This window comes from Hyla sarda, chromosome 1 (assembly GCF_029499605.1).
Source record: "Hyla sarda isolate aHylSar1 chromosome 1, aHylSar1.hap1, whole genome shotgun sequence".
Classification (NCBI taxonomy): Eukaryota; Metazoa; Chordata; class Amphibia; order Anura; family Hylidae; genus Hyla; species Hyla sarda.
The window spans coordinates 444,875,417-444,897,539 of NC_079189.1; the positions used below are offsets into that span (position 1 = coordinate 444,875,417).

The window sequence follows — 22,123 nt, forward strand, 5'->3', positions numbered from 1 at the left end:
GTAACTTTATTCTTTCCTGAGTTATTTACAAGTTTCTGTCCACTTATAAAATGTGTTCAATGTGCTGCCCATTGTGTTGGATTGTCAATGCAACCCTCTTCTCCCACTTTTCACACACTGATAGCAACACCGCAGGAGAAATGCTAGCACAGGCTTCCAGTATCTGTAGTTTCAGGTGCTGCACATCTCGTATCTTCACAGCATAGACAATTGCCTTCAGATGACCCCAAAGATAAAAGTCTAAGGGGGTCAGATTGGGAGACCTTGGGGGCCATTCAACTGGCCCACGACGACCAATCCACTTTCCAGGAAACTGTTCATCTAGGAATGCTCAGACCTGACACCCATAATGTGGTGGTGCACCATCTTGCTGGAAAAACTCAGGGCACGTCTTCAGTGCATAAAGAGGGAAACACATCATCATGTATCAATTTCACATATCCAGTGGCCTTGAGGTTTCCATTGATGAAGAATGGCCCCACTATCTTTGTACCCCATATACCACACCATACCATCAATTTTTGTGTTCCAACAGTCTTGGAGGGATCTATCCAATGTGGTTTAGTGTCAGACCAATAGCGGTGGTTTTGTTTGTTAACTTCACCATTCACATAAAAGTTTGCCTCATCAATGAACAAAATCTTCTGCGTAAACTGAGGGTCCTGTTCCAATTTTTGTTTTGCCCATTCTGCAGCACCTGAAACTACGGATACTGGAAGCCTGTGCTAGCATTTCTCCTGTGGTGTTGCTATCAGTGTGTGAAGAGTGGGAGAAGAGGGTTGCATTGACAATCCAACACAATGGGCAGAACATTGAACACATGTTATAAGTGGTCAGAAACTTGTAAATAACTCATGAAAGAATAAAGTTACGTTAAAACCAAGCACATCATTGTTTTTCTTGGGAAATTCCCAACAAGTTTGATGTGTCACATGACCCTCTTCCTATTGAAAAAACAAAAGTTTGATTCAAAATGGCCAATCTCAAAATGGCTGCCATGGTCACCACCCATCTCGAAAATTTTCCCCCCTCACATATACTAATGTGCCACAAACTGGAAGTTAATATCACCAACCATTCCCATTTTATTAAGGTGTATCCATATAAATGGCCCACCCTGTAGTTCTATCTTATTAGAAATGTATGCAATGTAGAGTGTTGTCCTTTTTATATGCTCTTTTATCCAGAATCTGATATCAGAGGTTAAAGATTTTGTTTTCTATCCAACGTGTAGAATAGCCCCATTGTCAGTCGGGATACAGGTCGCTGCCTGGAGGTGGAGATGTCCAAGGATGCCAATTTTGGACTGAGGCTAGTGGTGCAGAGATGCTCAGGACAGAAATGGATTATAAGAAATTGGATAAAACATGGTCGGAATTGATGGCTATGGGAGAAAGGGTGTTCTATTTAGACCTGAGAAACATACAAAGATGCCTTCTTGGTTGAACACAAGAATAGAAGACATTTTGTACCATTTGTTCATGGACTACTGAACATTACATGATAATAGCCATCCCACCATGTGGATAGGCTGACATGGATCCTGTGTGGAAATACCAAAAGGAAGAGATGGACAGAGCACGTCAAAGTTGGAGGATTAAAAGACTGGAAAGAGTTTGTATGTCCTTAGGAGATAAATGAAAAGCTTCTCTCTGCTGGTAAATTTTATGTTACAGACTGGTGCACAATTCCTACAATGAATGATCATGTGCCTTTTTATCGTACTTCCTATACAAGAGAAGATAGCATCCCTCACATCAGCATGTGTGATTAGTTGTGCTAAATAATATGTAAATAAGATGCAAATGTAAGTAAGCAATAATCACCAATGGGCAAAAAATCGATTCGCTGTCATTACCCCAATGGTTTGGTAAAAGCATTGACGTGATCATTGTTCAGGTATGGCTTGGTCATAGAGAAGTTCTTCATTTGTACTGCTGTTACAATGTAACAAACCAAATGTATTCCTACAGATACAAATTCATTCGTAGGTAAATAGTTGAATTATCGGATTCTTCTATCCGTACAATAGAGCTTCAAATACTCTGACCTTCATCTACGTGATGGCTGGTTTATGATTCATGTGCAACATCTTAATGAACACATCAGGTTTATTCACCAGTGTTGTCTCATATAAAGAATTACTAGTCTAGTCAAAGGCTTTACTGAAGTTCAAACCTTTATGACCAAGGAATAGTTTGGTTAAAAAACAAGGGGAAATTTATAAAGCCGGTATTTCTGGCTCTGGGCTTTAAAAAGCCACACTTTTTTTTGCAAACCCCTTTTCAACTTTACACCCTGCTTGCCAAGTGGGCAGAACTTTGAGTAAGAGTGGGTGTAGAAGGTACAACCGCAACCCAATTTTATTACAATTTATGCTAGAGAGCTGGCGTAAATTATAGCTGAAATCTACGCTAGCCTGGAATAGCTTAGGTTTCACATCACGGTGCACTGGCAGCCGCTGAAGTCCCTGATTTATTAGGAGGTGTGTACCTCGAAATAAATCAAACTATATATATCAGTTGCATTGCGGTTTGTAACAGTATCACGTCACTTTTCAATAGTAAGTAATGGAAGAATTTAATTGCAGTACTGGAAACTGCAATGTAACCTGAGTAAATTCCCCCCCATAATATTTTAGTCGAGCTTCCAAGAAAATGTAAATGTAAAAACAAACAGTGTGTTGCGTTGCAGTTGAATTATAGTTGGCCATATGCGGTAAGTACTTTTGAAAGCTGCTGTTTATCAAGTTGGTTTTTTTTGTCTTGTTTTTTTTTCATAACGCATGCCAGTTTTAGGTAATAAACAATTAGGATGTAATTGCGAAAACTGACAAGTATTAAAAATAAAACCCAGGTTAAAGGGGTATCCCGACTTTAGGTAAAATAATAGAAATGCTGTAGAAGCATATAACTTGTCTGTCTCAGTTCTAAAACCAGTCAAAATCTATTTGCCTTGTGTGTCTGTGGGTCTGTCCTATGTTAGTCAATCACTGTGCTTCCTGTTTGACCAGTTGTTTAGTACTACAATTGCCAGAATGCAATGGTTTTCCTCACCTCTTCATCACAGTTCTCTCACCCTGCTCACTCCCCTCATACAGCACTCCTTCCAGTTTCCCACCCAGAGCGGCTTCAGAATATTATGTAGCACAGTAGACTCTCCACACAGCAAGTCTGTAAAAGCTGCTGTGTTCATTGCATGTCTGCTCCTCTGTCTGTGGCATTGCTCAGCACAAGGTAGCATGCTGTAAACACATCTCATTCTTCTCCAAATGTCCCAATAAAGATATATAAGTGTATATGACAATGGAACGACAATGGGATGGGTTGGGCTACAGCTCAGAGACAAGATCCAGCCAAGCTTCCTGAGACAAGAGAGGATGATATGTTGTCTTGAGAGAGAGGGAGGAGCCGGGAAGTGGGAGACAACACTACATTGAAAATGAAAGAATTACACAACTTCCTGTCGGGTGAATCAAGCAAAAGCACACTGAAGCCAGTACAATATGTGATAACACTATGTTAGTAAGTAATTAACGGTATCTTGGGGTGATAGTTTTATTTAAAAACAATTTTTATATACCCCCTAGAATACCCCTTTAACAGCAGCATTTCTAAGGTATTTACTGTATATTGCCAACTGCTATTCAATCTTATTGTGTGTTTTTACACTAACTGATTTATATCCAGTGTTTATTTATTATAAAGCAGAGTGATCACTGTTCAGGGGAAAGGATACTTTGGTCCATACTTTTCAAGAACAGAACCACTGTGGTCCATAAACTGTGTCTGATATTACAGCACAACCCTATTAAACTGAATGAGTTGCAATACCAGACACAGCTTGTGGACAGGAGTGGTGTTCTTGATTGAAAATACAATTTCTTTTACCTCATCTTAGATAACCACTTATTTAGAATGTTAAACTCAAGAAATGACAAAGAAAGACAAATAATTCCTATAACGACTATAAAGATTATAGCACGGACTAGTTAAAAACGTCTTGGCCCCTCACATATTAGTTTGTGTATTTTTGACTATAGACATCAGTTACAACAGCGCTTTACTTGCATCAGTTGTCCAATGGAGATTATTGTGTATAAACAAATACAAAGCATTTTTCACCTTTTTGGGATCAATCTTGTGATTCACATTGCCTAGACTGATATAAAACTGAAAGGAAAGTATGTTATGTCAGTCACCATTTTAAGTCCTGAAATTCTTCAAACAATTAAAAATGTCTACTGGAAATTGTGTCAGTCCATATTGTATGTTTCATAAGGTATATACCACCACAACAGCAGCAGTAACAAGACAACTAATTCAGAGTTGTTTGACAACATGAGATGAAAAGAGAAAAAGCAAATATATATAAGGAGAAAAATCATAAGGTACATGCCCTATCTTTAAAGGGGTACTCCGGCGTTTAGACATCTTATCCCCTCTCCAAAGGATAGGGGATAAGATGCCTGATCGTGGGGTCCCGCCTCTGGGGACCCCTGTGATCTTGCACGCAGCACCCCAGTTAAAATCAGTCCCCGTAGCATGCTTGCACCGAGTCTGATTACAGGCGACCACGGAGCAGGCGACGTGTGACATCACGCCTCCGCCCCATGTGATGTCACGCTCCGCCCCTCAATGCAAGCCTATGGGAGGGGGCGTGACAAACGTAGAAAAAAATCACCAAATGCAAGATACAATTGTAAATACCATGGAAAAACAATTGCTGGAAACAAAAACCTACAAAGAAAATGCCACTCCACTCTTAGTAAATAATGCCCAGTGACTATAACCCTATTATCAGCCTGTGTCAAAGTAATTTATAAAAAAATATTATGAAATAAATATCCATTAAAGTGACGAATAAAAAATGTAATATAAAACATACATTTTGAGGTTGCACAGTGTTAAGCACCGTGAAGATTTTATCTTAGTATTGAGTGTAGAGATGTTTTGCAGAAGTACAAGCAAAGAAATTGGTGGTAAAATCTGCAGAAACGTTGTGTAGATCTGTGTCAGACGGAGAATTAAAGGGGAATGAATTCAATCAGAGAATATATCACCTGTGATTTACAGAATATCATTGCATATTCTCCCTCTGACTATGATGCTTTAATACTGGATTCGCTTTATGGCTGCAGTAGTGATGTGTGGTTCCAATTTAGGTTGTGAAACAATTCCCTGTGTACCCCCTTTATACTCCCTGTGCACCCTTATCATTCTTCAGGTGTGTATGGATATGTGCACTTCTGGTTATGTGTTAGAGAAGAGATTAGATGAGGTGAATCGTTTATTGTGTTCATTATCTCCAAAGCCACAGTGGACACCCTTAGGCTAGGTTCAGACTACAGAATCTCCGGCCAGAAAATTTCCGCCCGGAGATTTCGAATGCGGCCAGCGCCGACTGAATCAGTCAGCACTAGGACCGCGCGGACACTGCAGTCTCCAATTGATTGCAATGTGTTTCGCAAGTATTTCCGCCTGAAGAAAGAGCAACGCCATTCTTCAGGCGGAAATTTCCAAGCGGATTTTCCGTTCAAAAAATTCCGCTTCACAAATTACGAAGTGTGAATTTGTGAACGGAAACCCATTCACTACACTATACATTTTAGCAAGCTGAATTTGCACCTGCAATTTAAAAGTGGATTTGCAGATGGAAATTCCATAGTCTGAACCTAGCCTTAAAGCTAACCAGACTGTCAGCACAGTCAGTCATTCAAATGTCAGCCATAGCCTGTTTGTTTCTATGTTCAGCTAATCTTTCCAATGGATGAACTTCTCCCAGTCTTCAGTCCACCAGTGTTCTTGATGTTTAAGCCTTCACCATCTGGATACAACAGATGCCCAACCGGTATTGTTTGTGAAGCTTCCACACTCTACTTCCACCGAATTGGTGCCAAACCTCCCCTTTGTCTCCTAACTGCTTCTCCCAGCAGCCACCTCTCATTGGGTGGTGGTCTATCACATCAGCATTAACACACATCTCTGTGGCAGTGGCTGGCCTAAGGGTAGACGGGACCCTGTGTGGAATTTGCTTTCAGTGTCCCCCACAATAAAAAAAAAAGAAATGCAACAAAGGCATTAGAGATGAGCGAACTTACAGTAAATTCTATTCGTCACGAACTTCTCGGCTCGGCAGTTGATGGCTTTTCCTGCATAAATTAGTTCAGCTTTCAGGTGCTCCGGTGGGCTGGAAAAGGTGGATACAGTCCCAGAAGACTCTCTCCTAGGACTGTATCCACCTTTTCCAGCCCACCGGAGCACCTGAAGGCTGAACTAATTTACGCAGGATAAGTCATCAACTGCGGAGCCGAGAAGTTTGTGACGAATCGAATTTACTGTAAGTTTGCTCATTTCTAAAAGACATCTTTCTTCTGCTTATACATAGAGTACAGTGGACTTGATCATTTTATGAAGAGTCATAGCATTATTACATAATGCTGTGCAATTTGAGACTTCTGGTGCCCTAAAAAAATCTCAGAATCAGCATGATGTAGGATCAGAATGGATATTACGGAGTATGCTCATATACTGCAATTAGTAGAGTGCTCATAATTTTGTCATCCACCTAACCCCTTTAAAGGGGTACTATGCTGGAAAAAAGAAAATTTTCTATCAACTGGTGCCAGAAAGATAAACAGATTTGTAAATTAGATGCAGGATAGATACAGTCATGCCCAGCACAGCTGGTGTAACAAGGCAGAGACCCCCTCTTATATCGTACTCTGGCCAGTCCTCAAACATGATTTATTGCTAGACTCAGGGTGGTGCTATCTAGAATGTACATAACACAATGTGAATATGTCCAGAATGAAAAAAGATGCACTCACCACGACTCGTAGAAAGTAATTTCTGTTTATTGCAGTGCAGAAACAACAAGACCCTTCCAGTCAGTGATGGGAGTAGGTGCAGGACGCTGCAGATGTCTAAAGGTGTGACAGCAGTTTCACCCGCGCATGTGGGCTTCGTCAGACCACACCCCGATGAAGCCCGCATAAGCTGGTGAAACCGCTATCACACCTTTAGACGTCTGCAGCGTCCTGCACCTACTCTCATCACTGGTTACAAGGGTCTTGTTGTTTCTGGACTGCAATAAACAGAAATTACCTTCTACAAGACGTGGTGAGTGCATCCTTTTTCATTCTGGACAGATTTGTAAATTACTTCTATTTAAAAATCTTATACCTTCCAGTACTTCATCAGCGTCTGTTTACTGTTTACTATAGAGGAAATTATTTTCTTTTTGAATTTCCTTTCCTGCAATGGACAGTTCCTGACATGGACGGAGGTGTCGGCATAGATAACTTGTGGTCATTAAGATTTTTAGATAGTAATTTACAAATCTGTTTAACTTTCTGGCACCAGTTTATTAAAAAAAAAAGAATAATGTTTTCAGTGGAGTACTCCTTTAACCCCTTAAGGACCAGGCCCATTTCGGCCTTAAGGACCAGACCAATTTTATTTTTGCATTTACGTTTTTTCGTCCTCGCCTTCTAAAAATCATAACTCTCTTATATTTCCATCCACAGACCCATATGAGGTCTTGTTTTTTGCGTCACCAATTGTACTTTGTAATAACATCCCTTATTTTACCATAAAGTGTACGGCGTAACCAAACCAATATTATTTATGTGGGAAAATTGAAAAGAAAATCACAATTTAGCAAATTTTGGAAGGTTTTGTTTTCACGCTGTAAACTTTCCGGTAAAAATGAAATGTTTTCTTTATTCTGTGGGTCAATATGATTAAAATGATACCCATGATATATGCTTTTATATAATTTTACCACTTAAAAAAATCTCAAACCATTTTAACAAAGCTAGTATGTATGAAATTGTAGTATTTGACCACCTATAACGTTCTAATTTTTCCGTATATGGGGCGATATGAGGGCTAATTTTTTGCACCATGATCTGTAGTTTTTATCAGTATCACTTTTGCTTAGGCTTTACTTTTTATACATTTTTTATAAATTTTTTTGGGAATAAAATGTGACAAAAAAAGCAGCAATTTTGGAATTTTTACATTTTTTTACGTTTACACCGTTTACCATACGGGATAATTAACAATATATTTTAATAGTTCAGACTTTTATGCATGTGAAGATCCAAATGTGTGTATTAATTATGCTTTTTTTACACATTTAACTTTTTTATTGGGGGAGGGGATTTTTCAAATTTTTTTAACTTTTAAAAAAAAAATGTTTACTTTTTTTTTTTAACACTTTTTATGTCCCCATAGGGGACTATTCATAGCAATCATTTGATTGCTAATACTGTTCAGTGCTATCGGTGATCTTCTGCTCTGGTCTGCTCAATCTCAGACCAGAGCAGAAGACCCCGGGAGACAGCCGGAGCCAGGTGAGGGGACCTTCGGCTGCCATGCTGGATGATCGGATCCCTGCGGCATCTGTATTGATCACGGCATCTGAGGGGTTAATGGCGGATATCCGCATCGCGCGTGGATGTCCACCATTACCGGTGGGTCCCTGGCTGCTGATAGCAGCTGGGACCTGCCAGGCATGAAGCGTGCACCTGCCCGGTGCTCGTGGTCATGGTGGCGCATAAATGTACGTCATGGTGCGTTAAGTACCACGTCACCATGACGTACATTTACGTCCATTGTCGTTAAGGGGTTAAGGAAAGATTATTTTGTCCTCTTAGTGTACCTAAATAGTATAAGGCTCCCTAAGGTATCATCATTAAGTAGGTTGGTCACTCTAGTTGGTAGATTGATTTCCCCAGTAAATAGTTTTTGCCAAGCAGGTTCCCCCAAGTATTTAAACAGCTAGTGGTCAATCACACAGCTAATATACTTTTTCATTAGTTTTCACCAATGTAAACACACAGGTAAATAGTGCTATTGTACACCATATACAGCAACCTTATATAAGTATATATATATATATATATATATATATATCCCTGGGCAGAATTTTCACAGCGCGCAAATGACACCAGATGAACACGTATTCACAAAGAATTTACTCACGACAACCACGTTCAGGTCTTCTTGCATATATCTTTCTTTATTTGCATGACTTAATATTCTTAGGGTACAGTACTTCTGTTGTTGGGGGTATGGTGATACACATCCCACATAGGTAAGTTGACTAATACCTCTGCTCCAGCCTGACTTGCTACGTTGCGGGGAACCACTCCCTTAATCATGCGCACAAGTGTGGAGCTCTAGCTTGGTTAAAGGGGTGCTCCCCTGGAAACCTTTTTTTTATTTTTTTTTAAATCAACTGGTGCCAGAAAGTTAAACAGATTTGTAAATTACTTATATTAAAAATCTTAATCCTTCCAGTACTTTTTAGGGGCTATATAATACAGAGGAAATGCTTAACATTAGATTTCTCTGATGTCATGACCCCAGTGCTCTCTGCTGACCTCTGCTGTCCATTTTAGGAACTGTCCAGAGCAGCATATGTTTGCTATGGGGATTTTCTCCAGCTCTGGACAGTTCCTAAAATGGACAGCAGAGGTCAGCAGAGAGCACTGTGGTCATGACATCAGAGAAATCTAAAAAGTAAAGCATTTCCTCTGTAGTATATAGCCCCTAAAAAGTGCTGGAAGGATTAAAAATTTTTAATAGAAGTAATTTACAAATCTTTTTAACTTTCTGGCACCATTTGATTTAAAAAAAAAAAAAAAAGTTTTCCACGGGAGTACCCCTTTAAATATGCTTCTAAGCGTAGTTCAGTTAACTCTTTCAGCGCTTAACCATTTCAATGCTATATATTGATTAAAAAAACATTATTATTAACCAATGCTATTATAAAAAAAAAAGCCTTAGAACTACACACTTCATTGAGCCCCTTCGGCTTGATTGTCTCTTATTCTGTTATCCAATATGCCTTGTGTCTATGCAATGCTTTTCTGTTTTCTTCCTTATTCCTTTTCTTTCCCACCTTCTCTATAATCTGCCATCTGAGGTCCGATACTGTGTGTCCTAGTTGTTTAAAGTGACGCGCTACACTTGTTTCTCCATATTGCATTTCTGCTACTCCTTCATGTCCCAAGTGTGAACACCTTCTAATCAATGGTTTCAATGATTTCTAATCAATGTTCTCCGAGTCTTACTTTCATTTGTCTTGAGGTTTGCCCCACAGCCTTCCCGCAGGGACAATTTAGGAGGTAAATAACATTGGAGCTCTACAGTAGTAGTAGCCTTTTGAAGGATGATTAATACAATCACTTTTAATAATACTATGACAATGGGAGCAAGCTAAACAAGGGTATGTTCTGTTCCTTTTTTGTTGTTAAAAATTCTTGTTTGGTCACCTTCTTAGGTTTTATGTCGCTTCTAATTAATTTATCTCCAATAGTTTTTCCTTTTTTAAAAGCAAAAAGAGGTGGATCTTTAAATAGTTTACCATATTTACTGTCTGCCTTTATAATTTTCCAATATTTTCTAATCACATTCTGTATCATTTTTTGAACGTTTGTCATAACATCCTGTATTGTATAAATAACTCTCTCGATTTTGCATTTTTTTTTTTTACCAGATCTCTGTCTGAATTTTTCCCTAGGAGTTTGTCCAATTTTTTCTGCAATTTTTTCAATCTCTATTTTTTTTTTTAGCCTTTCGCTACAAATTTCAGTTTCTTTTTGTTTTTATTATATTCTTCATTTGTACTAGATATTCATCTTGCTCTCACTAACTGGCTTTTAGGAAGCCCTTTAAAGGGGTACTACCGTGCTGACAACTTATCCCATATCTAAAGGATCAGGGATAAGTTGCCTGATCGCGCGGGGTGCCACCACTGGGGACCCCTGCGATCTCGCACGCAGCACCCCGCTCTCATCAGGCCCCGGAGCGAACATCCGCTCAGGGTCTGATGACGGGGCCGGTGATCATGACGTCACAGCTCCGCCCCCCTGTGACATCACGCTCCGCCCCCTAATGCAAGTCTATGGCCGGGGCCTGATGAGAGCGGGGTGCTGCGTGCGAGATCGCGGGGGTCTCCAGCGGCGGGACCCCACGCAATCAGGCAACTTATCCCCTATCCTTTAGATAGGGGATAAGTTGTCAGCACGGCAGTACCCCTTTAAATGTAGTAGGTGAATGGTAAGATGTACGACGTAACATATTGATTCTATCTGTGGGCTTACTATAAGTGGTGACTATATTTTTACCTGTTTTTAGTATTTCTACATTTAGGAAATGTATGACCTCAGTGTTGTACGTAAGAGTGAACTTGATTTTTTCACGACATTGGTTTAGTTTTTCCACGAATACTAGTAAGTCATCCTCATCTTTTTCCCATAGCATGAAGATGTCATCCACGTAGCGAAGCCACATGGATGATGTCTCCAGGCCACAGGTCCCAAATACATGAACCTCTTCAAAACTTGCCATGAAGGCATTAGCCAGACTAGGGGCTACAGATGAGCCCATAGAAACGCCTCCTACTTGGAGGAAAAAATCCTTGTCAAAATGAAAAAACTTTTTAGAGAGGGCAAAATCCAATCTGGTCATCAAAAATTTAAGTTTTTGATTATTAATACTGGAATTTCTTGCTAATAGTTCCTGTACACATTGTATATCTTCATTTTGAGGAATGTTTGTATACAAACTTTGCACGTCTAATGTGCAAAGAAATGTTACCTTATCAAAATTAAATTTTTCAAGCTGGTCCAAGAAATCATTAGTGTCAAGAAGACATCTACTTAGTTTTTGAATTTCTAATTGTAAATAACAATTAGAAGGCTGAAGTAGGGACGCCGAATCTGAAATGATAGGGCATCCCGGAGGCCTCTCTCAATACTTATGGATTTTTGGCGAAGTATAAAAAATGGGAACTCTAGGATTAGTTAATATCAAGGTGCTGGCTAATTTTTTGGAAATAATTCTTTCAAGTGTGCTTTCTCTTACAAAATCATCTACTTCACGTTTAAATGACCATGTTGGATCTCCCCTTAGTTTCACATATACGGTACTTTCGACTCAGACAATTGTTCCAAACTTCTTTAACATAATACTCTCGATTCATCACTACAATGGCCCCTCCTTTGTCCGCCCTCTTCACTACCAAGGAGGAGTCATTTCAGATCAAATTGAAAGCATTTTTTTTCCATCTTTAGTCAGATTAGGTTTGACAAACATGCCCTGATTCTATTTTTCTTCTATTTCTTTTAAAACAACTTGCATGAATGCCTCGAGACAGGCCGTTTTAATCTCTGGATCAAATGATGATGATTTATGCAGAGCTTCAGAGATTTCAGTCCCAGTGGCTCTGCGTTCTAATATCCCACTTTCTGATAGATACATTTTCATACGGATACTTCTACAAAACCTATAAAAGTCTATTCTAGTATCAAAGTTAGAATTTTCATATATTGGCACAAAACCCAGTCCGCGGTTTAGAACATTCAATTCAATATCGGATAGGACTCTGTCTGATATGTTTTCTACTATGTTTTTTGTTTTGCAGGTCTCCCTCTTTTCTTTCTTCCTATTTTGTCTTCTCTTTCGTAGTGTCCGATTGTGAATTTTCTGTGGACTATGGTGTCATAATTCTTTTGGGTTCTCCTAAAAAATGCTAATCGTTTTCTGTCTTTTTATTCTTCTTATTTCTATTGAGGTTACTGTACCGCCTTTTTCCATATAATTTTTGTTTTCTCTGATGTTAAAGGGGTACTCCGGTGAAAACCTTTTTTCTTTTAAATCAACTGGTGGCAGAAAGTTAAACATATTTGTAAATTACTTCTAATAAAAAATCTTAATCCTTCCAGTACTCATTAACTGCTGAATGCTACAGAGGAAATTCCTTTCTTTTTGGGACACTGATGACATCACGAACATAGTGCTCTCTGCTGACATCTCTGTCCATTTTAGTAACCATGCATAGCAGATGCATAGCAGATGCATAGCAGATGCATAGCAGATGCATAGCAGAAGCATAGCAGAATCATAGCAGAAGCATAGCAGAAGCATGCTAAGGGCAGCATGGTGGCTCAGTGGTTAGCCCTGTTGCCTTGCAGTGCTGGGGACTTGGGTTCAAATCCCACTAAGGATAACAATAAATAAAGCATTATTATTATTATAATAATGTCAGCAAAGAGAACTGTGGTCGTGATGTCATCAGAGAGCATTCCAAAAAGAAAAGAATTTCCACTGTAGTATTCAGCAGCTAATAAGTACAGGAAGGATTAAGATTTTTTAATAGAAGTAATTTACAAATATGTTTAACTTTCTGCCACCAGTTGATTTAAAAGAAAAAAGGTTTTCACGGGAGTACCCCTTTAAGGCGTTCTTCTGCCCATGTATAGACTCTGTTATGTAGATAATCTCTCATATCTCTTTCAAACTTTTTCATTTTATTATTTAGTGTTGTTGTCTTTAATTTTTCCATTTCAGTATTTAGGTCTTTATATATTGCATCATATTTAGACTGTGTTTTTTTTCTACAGTTTTTAGCTGCATTTCTGTCTCCTTTATTTCTTTTTGTAATTGCTCAATTGCTAGTTGTAGGCAGTCAGGAGCATTAGGTCAAGGGAATGTTGATTATTCATTACGTACCATCTCTGATGATATATGGCATCATCTGGCAATATATTTGGTGTAAGTTTACACCTAAGACCTCTGGGAATTCTCTGAATTTTTAAATACTCAGTCAGAGTTGAGGCGTGGAAGGATAGATTTATCTCCTTTTTCACAAGATTATCAAGCTGTTTAACAAAGTGCACTTTACACTGCTCTTTTATAGCGGCAAATGAAAAGCCTGCTTCTGATGTTCAAGACATTATAGACATTCGTTCATTCTCTGAAAACGAGAAAACTTCGGCTCTAGTGTCTGTTATTTGGCTTAGATCTGCAAATTACATTTTTCATAGGCAATTTGTACGTAGTAACCCGATAGGAAAACACTTCAATAGCTAGTGGTCACTTCACACAGCTAATGTACTTTTTCATTAGTTTTCACCAATGTAAGCACACAGGTAAATCACAGGTGCTATCATACACCATTTACCTGTGTGCTTTCCCAAGTATTTACCCTGTAGATAGGTCTTCCTTTTTGGTAGGTTTCCCTGTTGGTAGGATCCCACCTGTAGATAGTACCCACTTTGGAAGTAGGTTATTTTGTAGATAGATCCCCCTGTAGGAAGGATGTACTTGTAGATGGGCCCCCTGAAGGTAGTACCCCCTGGTAGGTAGGTCCCCTGTAACTTGGAGCCCCTGTAGAGAGTATCTTGCTTTAGGTGTATTCTTGTATTCCTCTTGTAGGCAGTATCCCTCCCTGCAGTTACCCCCCCCCCCCCCCCATAAATGATATTCCCCAGCAGGTTATCCCCTATAGGCAGCTTTTTTCCTGTAGGTTGTTACCCACCATAGGTAGATTCCCCCTGTATCCATCTTCATGGAGTTGACTGTAGGTCGTTTTCCCACTGCAGGTAGTTTCCTATAGGTAGCTTTCCCCTGTAGGTAGTTTCCCCTCCAGGTAATCAATATGTTAATTAAAAAAAACATACTCAGGATTTACTACTCTCAGCTTCCATGAAATACACTTCCATCCTGCCCTGCGGGCACATGAGTGACGTCACTTGTGCACCAGAGCACAGAGAAAAACAGCCGCCATTTGCAATTGCAGGTATAAATCTGCCTGTGGCTACAGCAGGGCCTGACGTAACGAGAAGCCAATGGCTCTTTACTCTGTCAAGCAACAGCATCAAACTGTAAGCACATTATTAGGACACACTTTTAGTGAAATGCCACTTCCACCTACAGTCACACAGGTCACAAAAACCAAAGGACAGCCCTGTTTGTGGCAACACCAGGTTTTCCTGTAGCTGACAACCATTAAGACCATTATACACAGCAGCTAAAAAAGAAGAGGAAAAAATGAAAGTGCAGAAATGAAAAATTGCTTCATCCTTAAGGGGTTAAATAATGTAACACATTTCACCTACTAGTGACCCCTTAAGAGGGTTTTCCCACAAAGCCAAGTTGGTCAAATCAGGTGTGTACTACATAAATATATGTAAAGGAGAAGAAATTTGTTTTAAAAGGACCTACATTACTGTCCTGTTCTTGTATACCATTGATTTTATCACTTGTTTCCCTTTCTGAACTCTGACCCCACTGATGCCATGCCGCACAATCCTCCTTGCTTGCATATACAGTGGACGAAATGTCTTGGAGAAAATGGAGGAAGAGTATAAATAAAGAGCTGGACAATGAGGGAGAATCATGAAAGAAAAAAAAGGCTATAAAATTAAAATCTAATAATTATAATTTGTTTCTTTTGCCTTTACTATGCTATTTTTATTACATTTATTGCAGTACTAAGGCTCAATATACCCCTTTAGCACATTTATTTAGGTATAACTCTGAAGCAAAGGTAACATAATAAGCAGCACTGCAGTGAAATGGACCTGATACATCTTACTCCCAATGTGGGAAGACAATAAACAAACCTCATGTATCATCTCTCCTTAGTTCATATATCAGAGCAGCAAATAATAGAGCTTTGCAAGGCAATAACCAAAGTCATAATAAATATTAGTTCATTACTTTCATTACACAAGGGCTGTTTATCTAAGCTAGTCTTCCATCATTTGGCTTTAATTGCTCATTACAACTCCATTAAAAGTTGGCATATGCAAAACAGAGAAAAGTGAACTTAAACTTCTTTGGGAGAATGTCACTGTAATAGAAATGTTATCCACATTTATTAGGCACCAGTGGGCCTTCAGTTCTACATCCATTATCATTTTCTGGAGATTAATGTGTTACTTAAACTGAATATTTTGACATAGGCGAACAATTTGTCTACACAGTTCTGAGGACACTGCCTTGCCGGTCCACTCCCACGTTAAGCTTTTACAGCTTCCAATTTTATTCAGACTCATTTTAGATAACCTTTTACACACTTCTATAGGGCCCTTTTAGTTGGGCAGACTGCAGGACGACAGAGAGCACCGGGAAGTAAGTCCCCGACTAACACATTATAACTGTGACACTGATTGGTTTAGAGATTTAGGGTGGACATACAATTCAGAGAGCTAACATTCTCAACCCCACCCCCACCCCCCAAAACAATCGCACAATTGTCTTAGCCGAGCATGTATGTGTTCTCAATGGAAAGAGGGGCTTAAGCTGCTGTAAGAGACGTCTTAAAGGGGATATCTGGGAACCTTTAAAAAAAAAAGTGCTTCACGTGGCAGGAAATGTATTTACATAGTCATCTGGCATGTTTTTGGCACCATTCACTAATCCCCATTGCACTGTCCTCTGCCCACTGCTCCATTTTCTCTCTCCTCCTTCCTTCTGCATACTCTATTAAAACTACATTTCCCAGCAGTCTGCACTGCCGAGACTGTTGAAAAGGGGGCATGGCTTGCTGGTATGATGTCAGAGGGAGGCGTGGCTTGATTAGCTATGATGGAGGGGTGGCTTGGTTGGACAATGTTAGAAAGGAAGTGTGGCTTATTGATATGATGACAGAAAGGGGCATGGTTTACAAGGCGAGGATACTGAAAACCAGGAAAAATTGTCACATGATCTCTGGCTCTGTTGGGAGGGGGGAGAGGGGAGAGAGGGGACAGAGTGGACAGAGGATGCTATGTTTTTCTCCCCTTTGCCAGTCACAGCATATTCTAATGGGAAAAACAGCCCAGTACAGGTAATAAGTGTACATTACAATACAGTTGGTCTAACAATGAGGAGAGAAAATCTAAATCATTTTTTGCTCTCCAGAGTACCCCTTTAAGGTGTCTTATCTTTCTTGGGAATAAATGGATTAGGCATGTTGATTGCCCGTCTCCTTAAAGGGATACTCCACCCCTAGACATCTTATCCCCTCTACAAAGGATATGGGATACGATGTCTGATCGCGGGGTCCCACCGCTCTCTCCTCAGTGCCTGATGATGTGCCTGATGATGAGTGATTCAGGGGCTGGAGTATCGTAACATCACAGCCCAGCCCCCTCATGACATCACGGCCCGCCCCCTCAATACAAGTCTATGGGTGGAGGTGTGGCGGCAATCAAGCATCTTATCCCCTATCCTTTGGATAGGGGATAAGATGTGAAGGGGTGTCTAGGGGTGGAGTACCCCTTAACCCCTTAAGGACGCAGGGTTTTTCCATTATTGCATTTTCACTTTTTCCTCATCACCTTCTAAAAATCATAATGCTTTCAATTTTGCACAAAAAATACCATATGATGGCTTATTTTTTGCACCACCAATTCTACTTTGTAGTGACATTAGTCATTTTACCAAAAAAATTCTCGGCAAAACAGAAAAAAAATTCATTGTGCAACAAAATTGAAGAAAATTTGAAGAATTTTGGGGGCTTCCGTTTCTACGCAGTAGATTTTTTGATACAAATGACACCTTATCTTCTGAAAAACTATATGTAGGAAAATGTATACGCTAAAAATTCTCATCTTCTGACCCCTATAACTTTTTTATTTTTCCGTGTACGGGCCGGTATGAGGGTTCATTTTTGTGATCTGAAGTTTTTATCGGTACCATTTTTGTATTGATCGGACTTTTTGATCGCTTTTTATAAATTTTTTCATGATATAAAAGTGACCAAAAATACACTATTGATTTTTTTTTTGCGTCTACGCTATTGACGGTGCGGTTTAATTAATTATATATTTTTATAATTCGGACATTTCCACACGTGGAACTACCACATATGTTTATTTTTATTTAGACAGTTTTTTTTTTTATGGGAAAAGGGGGGTGATTCAAACTTTTATTAGGGAAGGGGTTAAATGACCTTTATTAACTTTTTTTTCACTTTTTTTTTGCAGTTTTATAGCTCCCATAGGGGGCTATAACACTGCACACACTGATCTTTTACACTGATCCCTGCAAAGCCATAGCTTTGCATTGATCAGTGTTTTAGGCGGTCGATTGCTCAAGCCTGTATCTCAGGCTTGGAGCAATTGCCGATCGGACGTGATGGAGACAGGTGATGGGACCTCCACTCGTGTGCTAGCTGATCGGGACATTGCGATTTTCTTGCGATGGTCCCGATCAGCCCAACTGAGCTGCCGGGAAGCTTTCACTTTCATTTTAGATGCAGCAATCAACTTTGATCGTCGCGTCTAAATGGTGCCACGTGCTATTAGCCCAGGGTCCCAGCTATCATTAGCCACCGGGACCGATCCGGTAAGATGCAGGGGTCTCAGCGTGACCCTGCGTTATTTACTTGGGCCAGGCGCATGGCGTACAGGTACGCCCTGCGTCCTTAAGAGGTTAAAAAAACTTCTGAGATGTCATAGTAACATAGCAGTTAGGGGACAGGTGCTGAGACCAATCGCTAAAATGAATTGGCAACTACACTCAGCTGAGTACGGATATTCAGAGATCGTATACACCATGTTCCAAATTATTATGCAAATTGAATTTTTCTCATCTACATAAATAATTGATGTAAATAAGTCAGCATAATTATCATGTTATTCAACTATTAAGAACAGAATTCTAATTTTATTGAACAAACCTCCTAATGATAACAGTATTTATTTTAAACATAAAAAACTTGCAATGCACTGTTCCAAATTATTACGAACAGTAAGTTTCAAATCCACTATAGGTTGTAAAGTACTGGAAATTGTCATTTGTTGTGTTTGCAGCATATTTACTGAAACATTCAAATTTTTTTAACATTTTAACAGGTCACATTACATTTTAACATAGGACCCCTTATTTGATAGCAGCTTCACAAGTCTTGCATCCATTGAACATGTGAGTTTTTGGACAGTTTCTGCTTCAATTTGTTTGCAAGATGTCAGAATAGCCTCCCAGAGCTGCTGTTTGAATGTAAACTGACTCCCACCCTCATAGATCTGTTGCTTGAGGATGCTCCAAAGGTTCTCAATAGGAATGAGGTCAAGGGAGGATGGAGGCCACACCATGAGTTTCTCTCCATTTATCACAGAGCAGCTATTGATGCAGAGGTATTCTTTGCAGCATGAGATGGTGTATTGTCATGCATGAAGATGATTTTATTAGGGAAAGCATAGATCTTACTTCTGTGTAATTGAATGAAGTCCAGCTCGTTCCACCGATACACCCTCAGCACGGATCCGCACCCAGCCTGGTGCACACAAGTCCAATCAAGAAAAATGATCCAGCGTGGGTAAGTAGAAAATCCAGACTTTATTAACTCACGGTAAAAACGGTACAAGCAACCAGCAGATCAGACGCGTTTCAGGCGCATGCGCCCTTCGTCAGGCACATGCGCCTGAAACGCGTCTGATCTGCTGGCTGCTTGTACCGTTTTTACAGTGAGTTAATAAAGTCTGGATTTTCTACTTACCCGCGCTGGATCGTTTTTCTTGATTGATCTTATTTCTGTACCAGGGAAGAAAGTGGTCAGTCAGAAACTTCACATATTTAGCAGGGGTCATCTTTACACCTTTGGAGACCCTAAAGCGGCTGACCATCTCTCTTCCCATGATTTTGGACCAAAACATGACTCCACCACCGCCTTGCTGACATAGCAGCCTTGTTGGAACAGGGTGACCATCCACCTATCCATCTGGACCATTCAGGGTTGCACGGCGCTCATTAGTGAACAGGACTGTTTCAAAATTAATCTTCATGTATTTTTCTGCCCAATGCAGCCGTTTCTGCTTGTGAGCATTGGTTAGTGGTGGCCAAATAGAAGGTTTATGCACAGTTGCAAGTCTCTGGAGGACTCTACACCTTGATGTCAGTGGGACTCCAGAAGCACCAGCAGCTTCAAATATCTGTTTGCTGCTATGTAATGGTATTTTAGCAGCTGCTCTCTTGATCCAATGCATGGTTCTGGCAGAAATTTTACTCAATGTGCCTTTATCTGCACAAACCCATCTGTGCTCTGAATCAGCCACAAATCTCACAAATTAATAGTGCGATGATCATGCGTTTTCGTGAAATATCTAATGTTTTCATACCTCTTCCAAGGCATTGAACTATTTCACTTTTTTCATCAGCAGAGAGATCCTTTTACTTCCCCATATTCCTTGAAAATGGTGCTCTGCTTAATAATGTAAAAAACACCCACCTTTAGTAGTTTTTCCTCAAATTGGGCTCACCTGCCAATCTAATTATCACAGGTGTCCGAGATTGTTTTCAGTGATCAAAAGAGTCCTGAGACACAATGCCATTCATGAGTTAAACTGAAAAACAAAATATTTAATCTTTGTGACACTTAAATACAGTTTGCGTAAAAATTTGGAACAGGGTGTGCTCTTTCTGTGTGGTCTGCTGTGCTTTTAAACTCTGCAGACATTGCATAAGCATAATAACAATAATAATACATCTTTATTTATATAGCACACACAGATTACAGTACACTCAAATCTTTTCCTTGTCCCCATTGAAACTCACAATCTAAAGTCACCTATCAGTATGTTTTTGGAGTTTGGGAGGAGTACCCAAAGGAAAGCCACACAAAAAAGGGTAGAATATACAAACTCATTGCAGATGCTGTCCTTGGTCATTTGGGATAGTAGATAAGATGTCAATGCTACAGAAGTTAGCCTACAGAAAATGAATTATGTCACAACATTATACCTCACAGAACACAGTTATTATGTATCATCAGCTTACCTGTTTGACATCCACTTGCTATACAATAGTAGTTTACCCATAGGCAGACATTAAAAAGAGATAGCACTCAGGTCTTTTCCATAAAGTTAAGCTAGCTGTTGGCTGAATGTTTGTACGGCAGACAGCTATTTCTCCCCATTCCATTCATACTAATGAACAAACATTTGAGGATTCTTTATGTGCTCTAAATGTAGATAGAGGGGAAAAAGTATTTGCCTGACTCCTCTGGTGGTGGCTTATCTCCCCACGAACTAAAGGATTTGGAGCTTGTAATTTCACTTGACCACTTGACCATTATTTTCTCCCCCAACATCATCTGTTGCAAGAGATTTGAGAGTCCCCACATTAGAAAGTCTTCCAATCCCGCCAAATGGGTAATTTGGCTGACTTTTTTTGTACATGTATGTGTACTCAAAACCTGGGAAAACAATTATTACCAAAGCCAGATATCATCTGTGAAACAACTTCCAATCCACAACAGTCATCCTTACTGACGTTTCCATTCTTCTCTGTCTTTGTCTAACACTACATTATTGTAATTTGTGTACCATGCTGCATCTAGGAGCTTTAGCCAAGTAATGAAGACAAAGTTAACGGAGCAGCCTAAATCTGGGTACAACCTGCACAGAGTAAAGCCACAGATAATTTGTGTTTGGATTTTTTGGCCACATTGAGTGAGAAGAAGTTAAGGCTTAGTTAAGTTTGTTAAGAACTGCGGTACACCAGAAGACAAAGTGGTACCAACCTAGAGTGGACTCTGCTTGTGATAGATCTCGTCCTGCGACTTAGGCTGGGTTCACACTACGTTTTCTCCCATACGGGAGCGCATACGGCAGGGGGGAGCTAAAACCTCGCGCTCCCGTATGTCACCGTATGCGCTCCCGTATTTCATTCATTTCAATGAGCCGACCGGAGTGAAACGTTCGGTCCGGTCGGCTCATTTTTGCGCCGTATGCGCTTTTACAACCGGACCTAAAACCGTGGTTGACCACAGTTTTAGGTCCGGTTGTAAAAGCGCATATGGCGCAAAAATGAGCCGACCGGACCGAACGTTTCACTCCGGTCAGCTCATTGAAATGAATGACATACGGGAGCGCATACGGTGACATACGGGAGCGCGAGGTTTTAGCTCCCCCCTGCCGTATGCGCTCCCGTATGGGAAAAAACGTAGTGTGAACCCAGCCTTATTGAGCTAAAAAGAATAAAAATACCATAATGTTACTCAATAGTTTGGGGTTTTGCAACATTGTAGAGTAAAGTTGTTTTTCTTTACTAAGCTTGAACAGTTTTCTATGTAATGTAACAGAACAAACATTTATAGGGTCAAACCTTTAATATCCTGCTGCTGGATAACACTTATTATAAAATATGCACCTAGAAAATTCTACCATCCTAAAGGCTAAACACCATTTTTACAAATAAACACATACTTACATACTTTTCTGTATGACCTTTTGCAATCTGTTCTGAACTTGTATTTTTGCTATCATTTCCTGATGGTAAAGTATACAGTAGATTCTGATGGAAGGGTAAATGCAAAAGCATTCTGTGACACCTACATT

At 39.8% G+C, this 22,123-nt stretch overlaps 1 protein-coding gene and 1 long non-coding RNA gene across 2 annotated transcripts in view; one reads left to right on the plus strand and one right to left on the minus strand.

The window, feature by feature from the left end:
* GALNT9 (polypeptide N-acetylgalactosaminyltransferase 9) overlaps window positions 1-4,253 on the plus strand; it is a 377,187-nt gene extending 372,934 nt beyond the window's left edge. The window contains exon 11 of the mRNA XM_056533112.1: window positions 1,235-4,253. Within this exon, the coding sequence (XP_056389087.1) occupies window positions 1,235-1,381 (147 nt within the window). The 3' untranslated portion in view covers window positions 1,382-4,253. The remainder of the gene's footprint in view (window positions 1-1,234) is intronic.
* LOC130283511 (uncharacterized) overlaps window positions 1-20,457 on the minus strand; it is a 70,282-nt gene extending 49,825 nt beyond the window's left edge. Inside the window, exons 1-2 of the long non-coding RNA XR_008846725.1 lie at window positions 20,427-20,457; window positions 20,014-20,128 (exon numbers count right to left, since the gene is read on the minus strand). This is a non-coding gene — a long non-coding RNA (uncharacterized LOC130283511). The remainder of the gene's footprint in view (window positions 1-20,013; window positions 20,129-20,426) is intronic.
* Window positions 20,458-22,123: the final 1,666 nt, after the last annotated feature.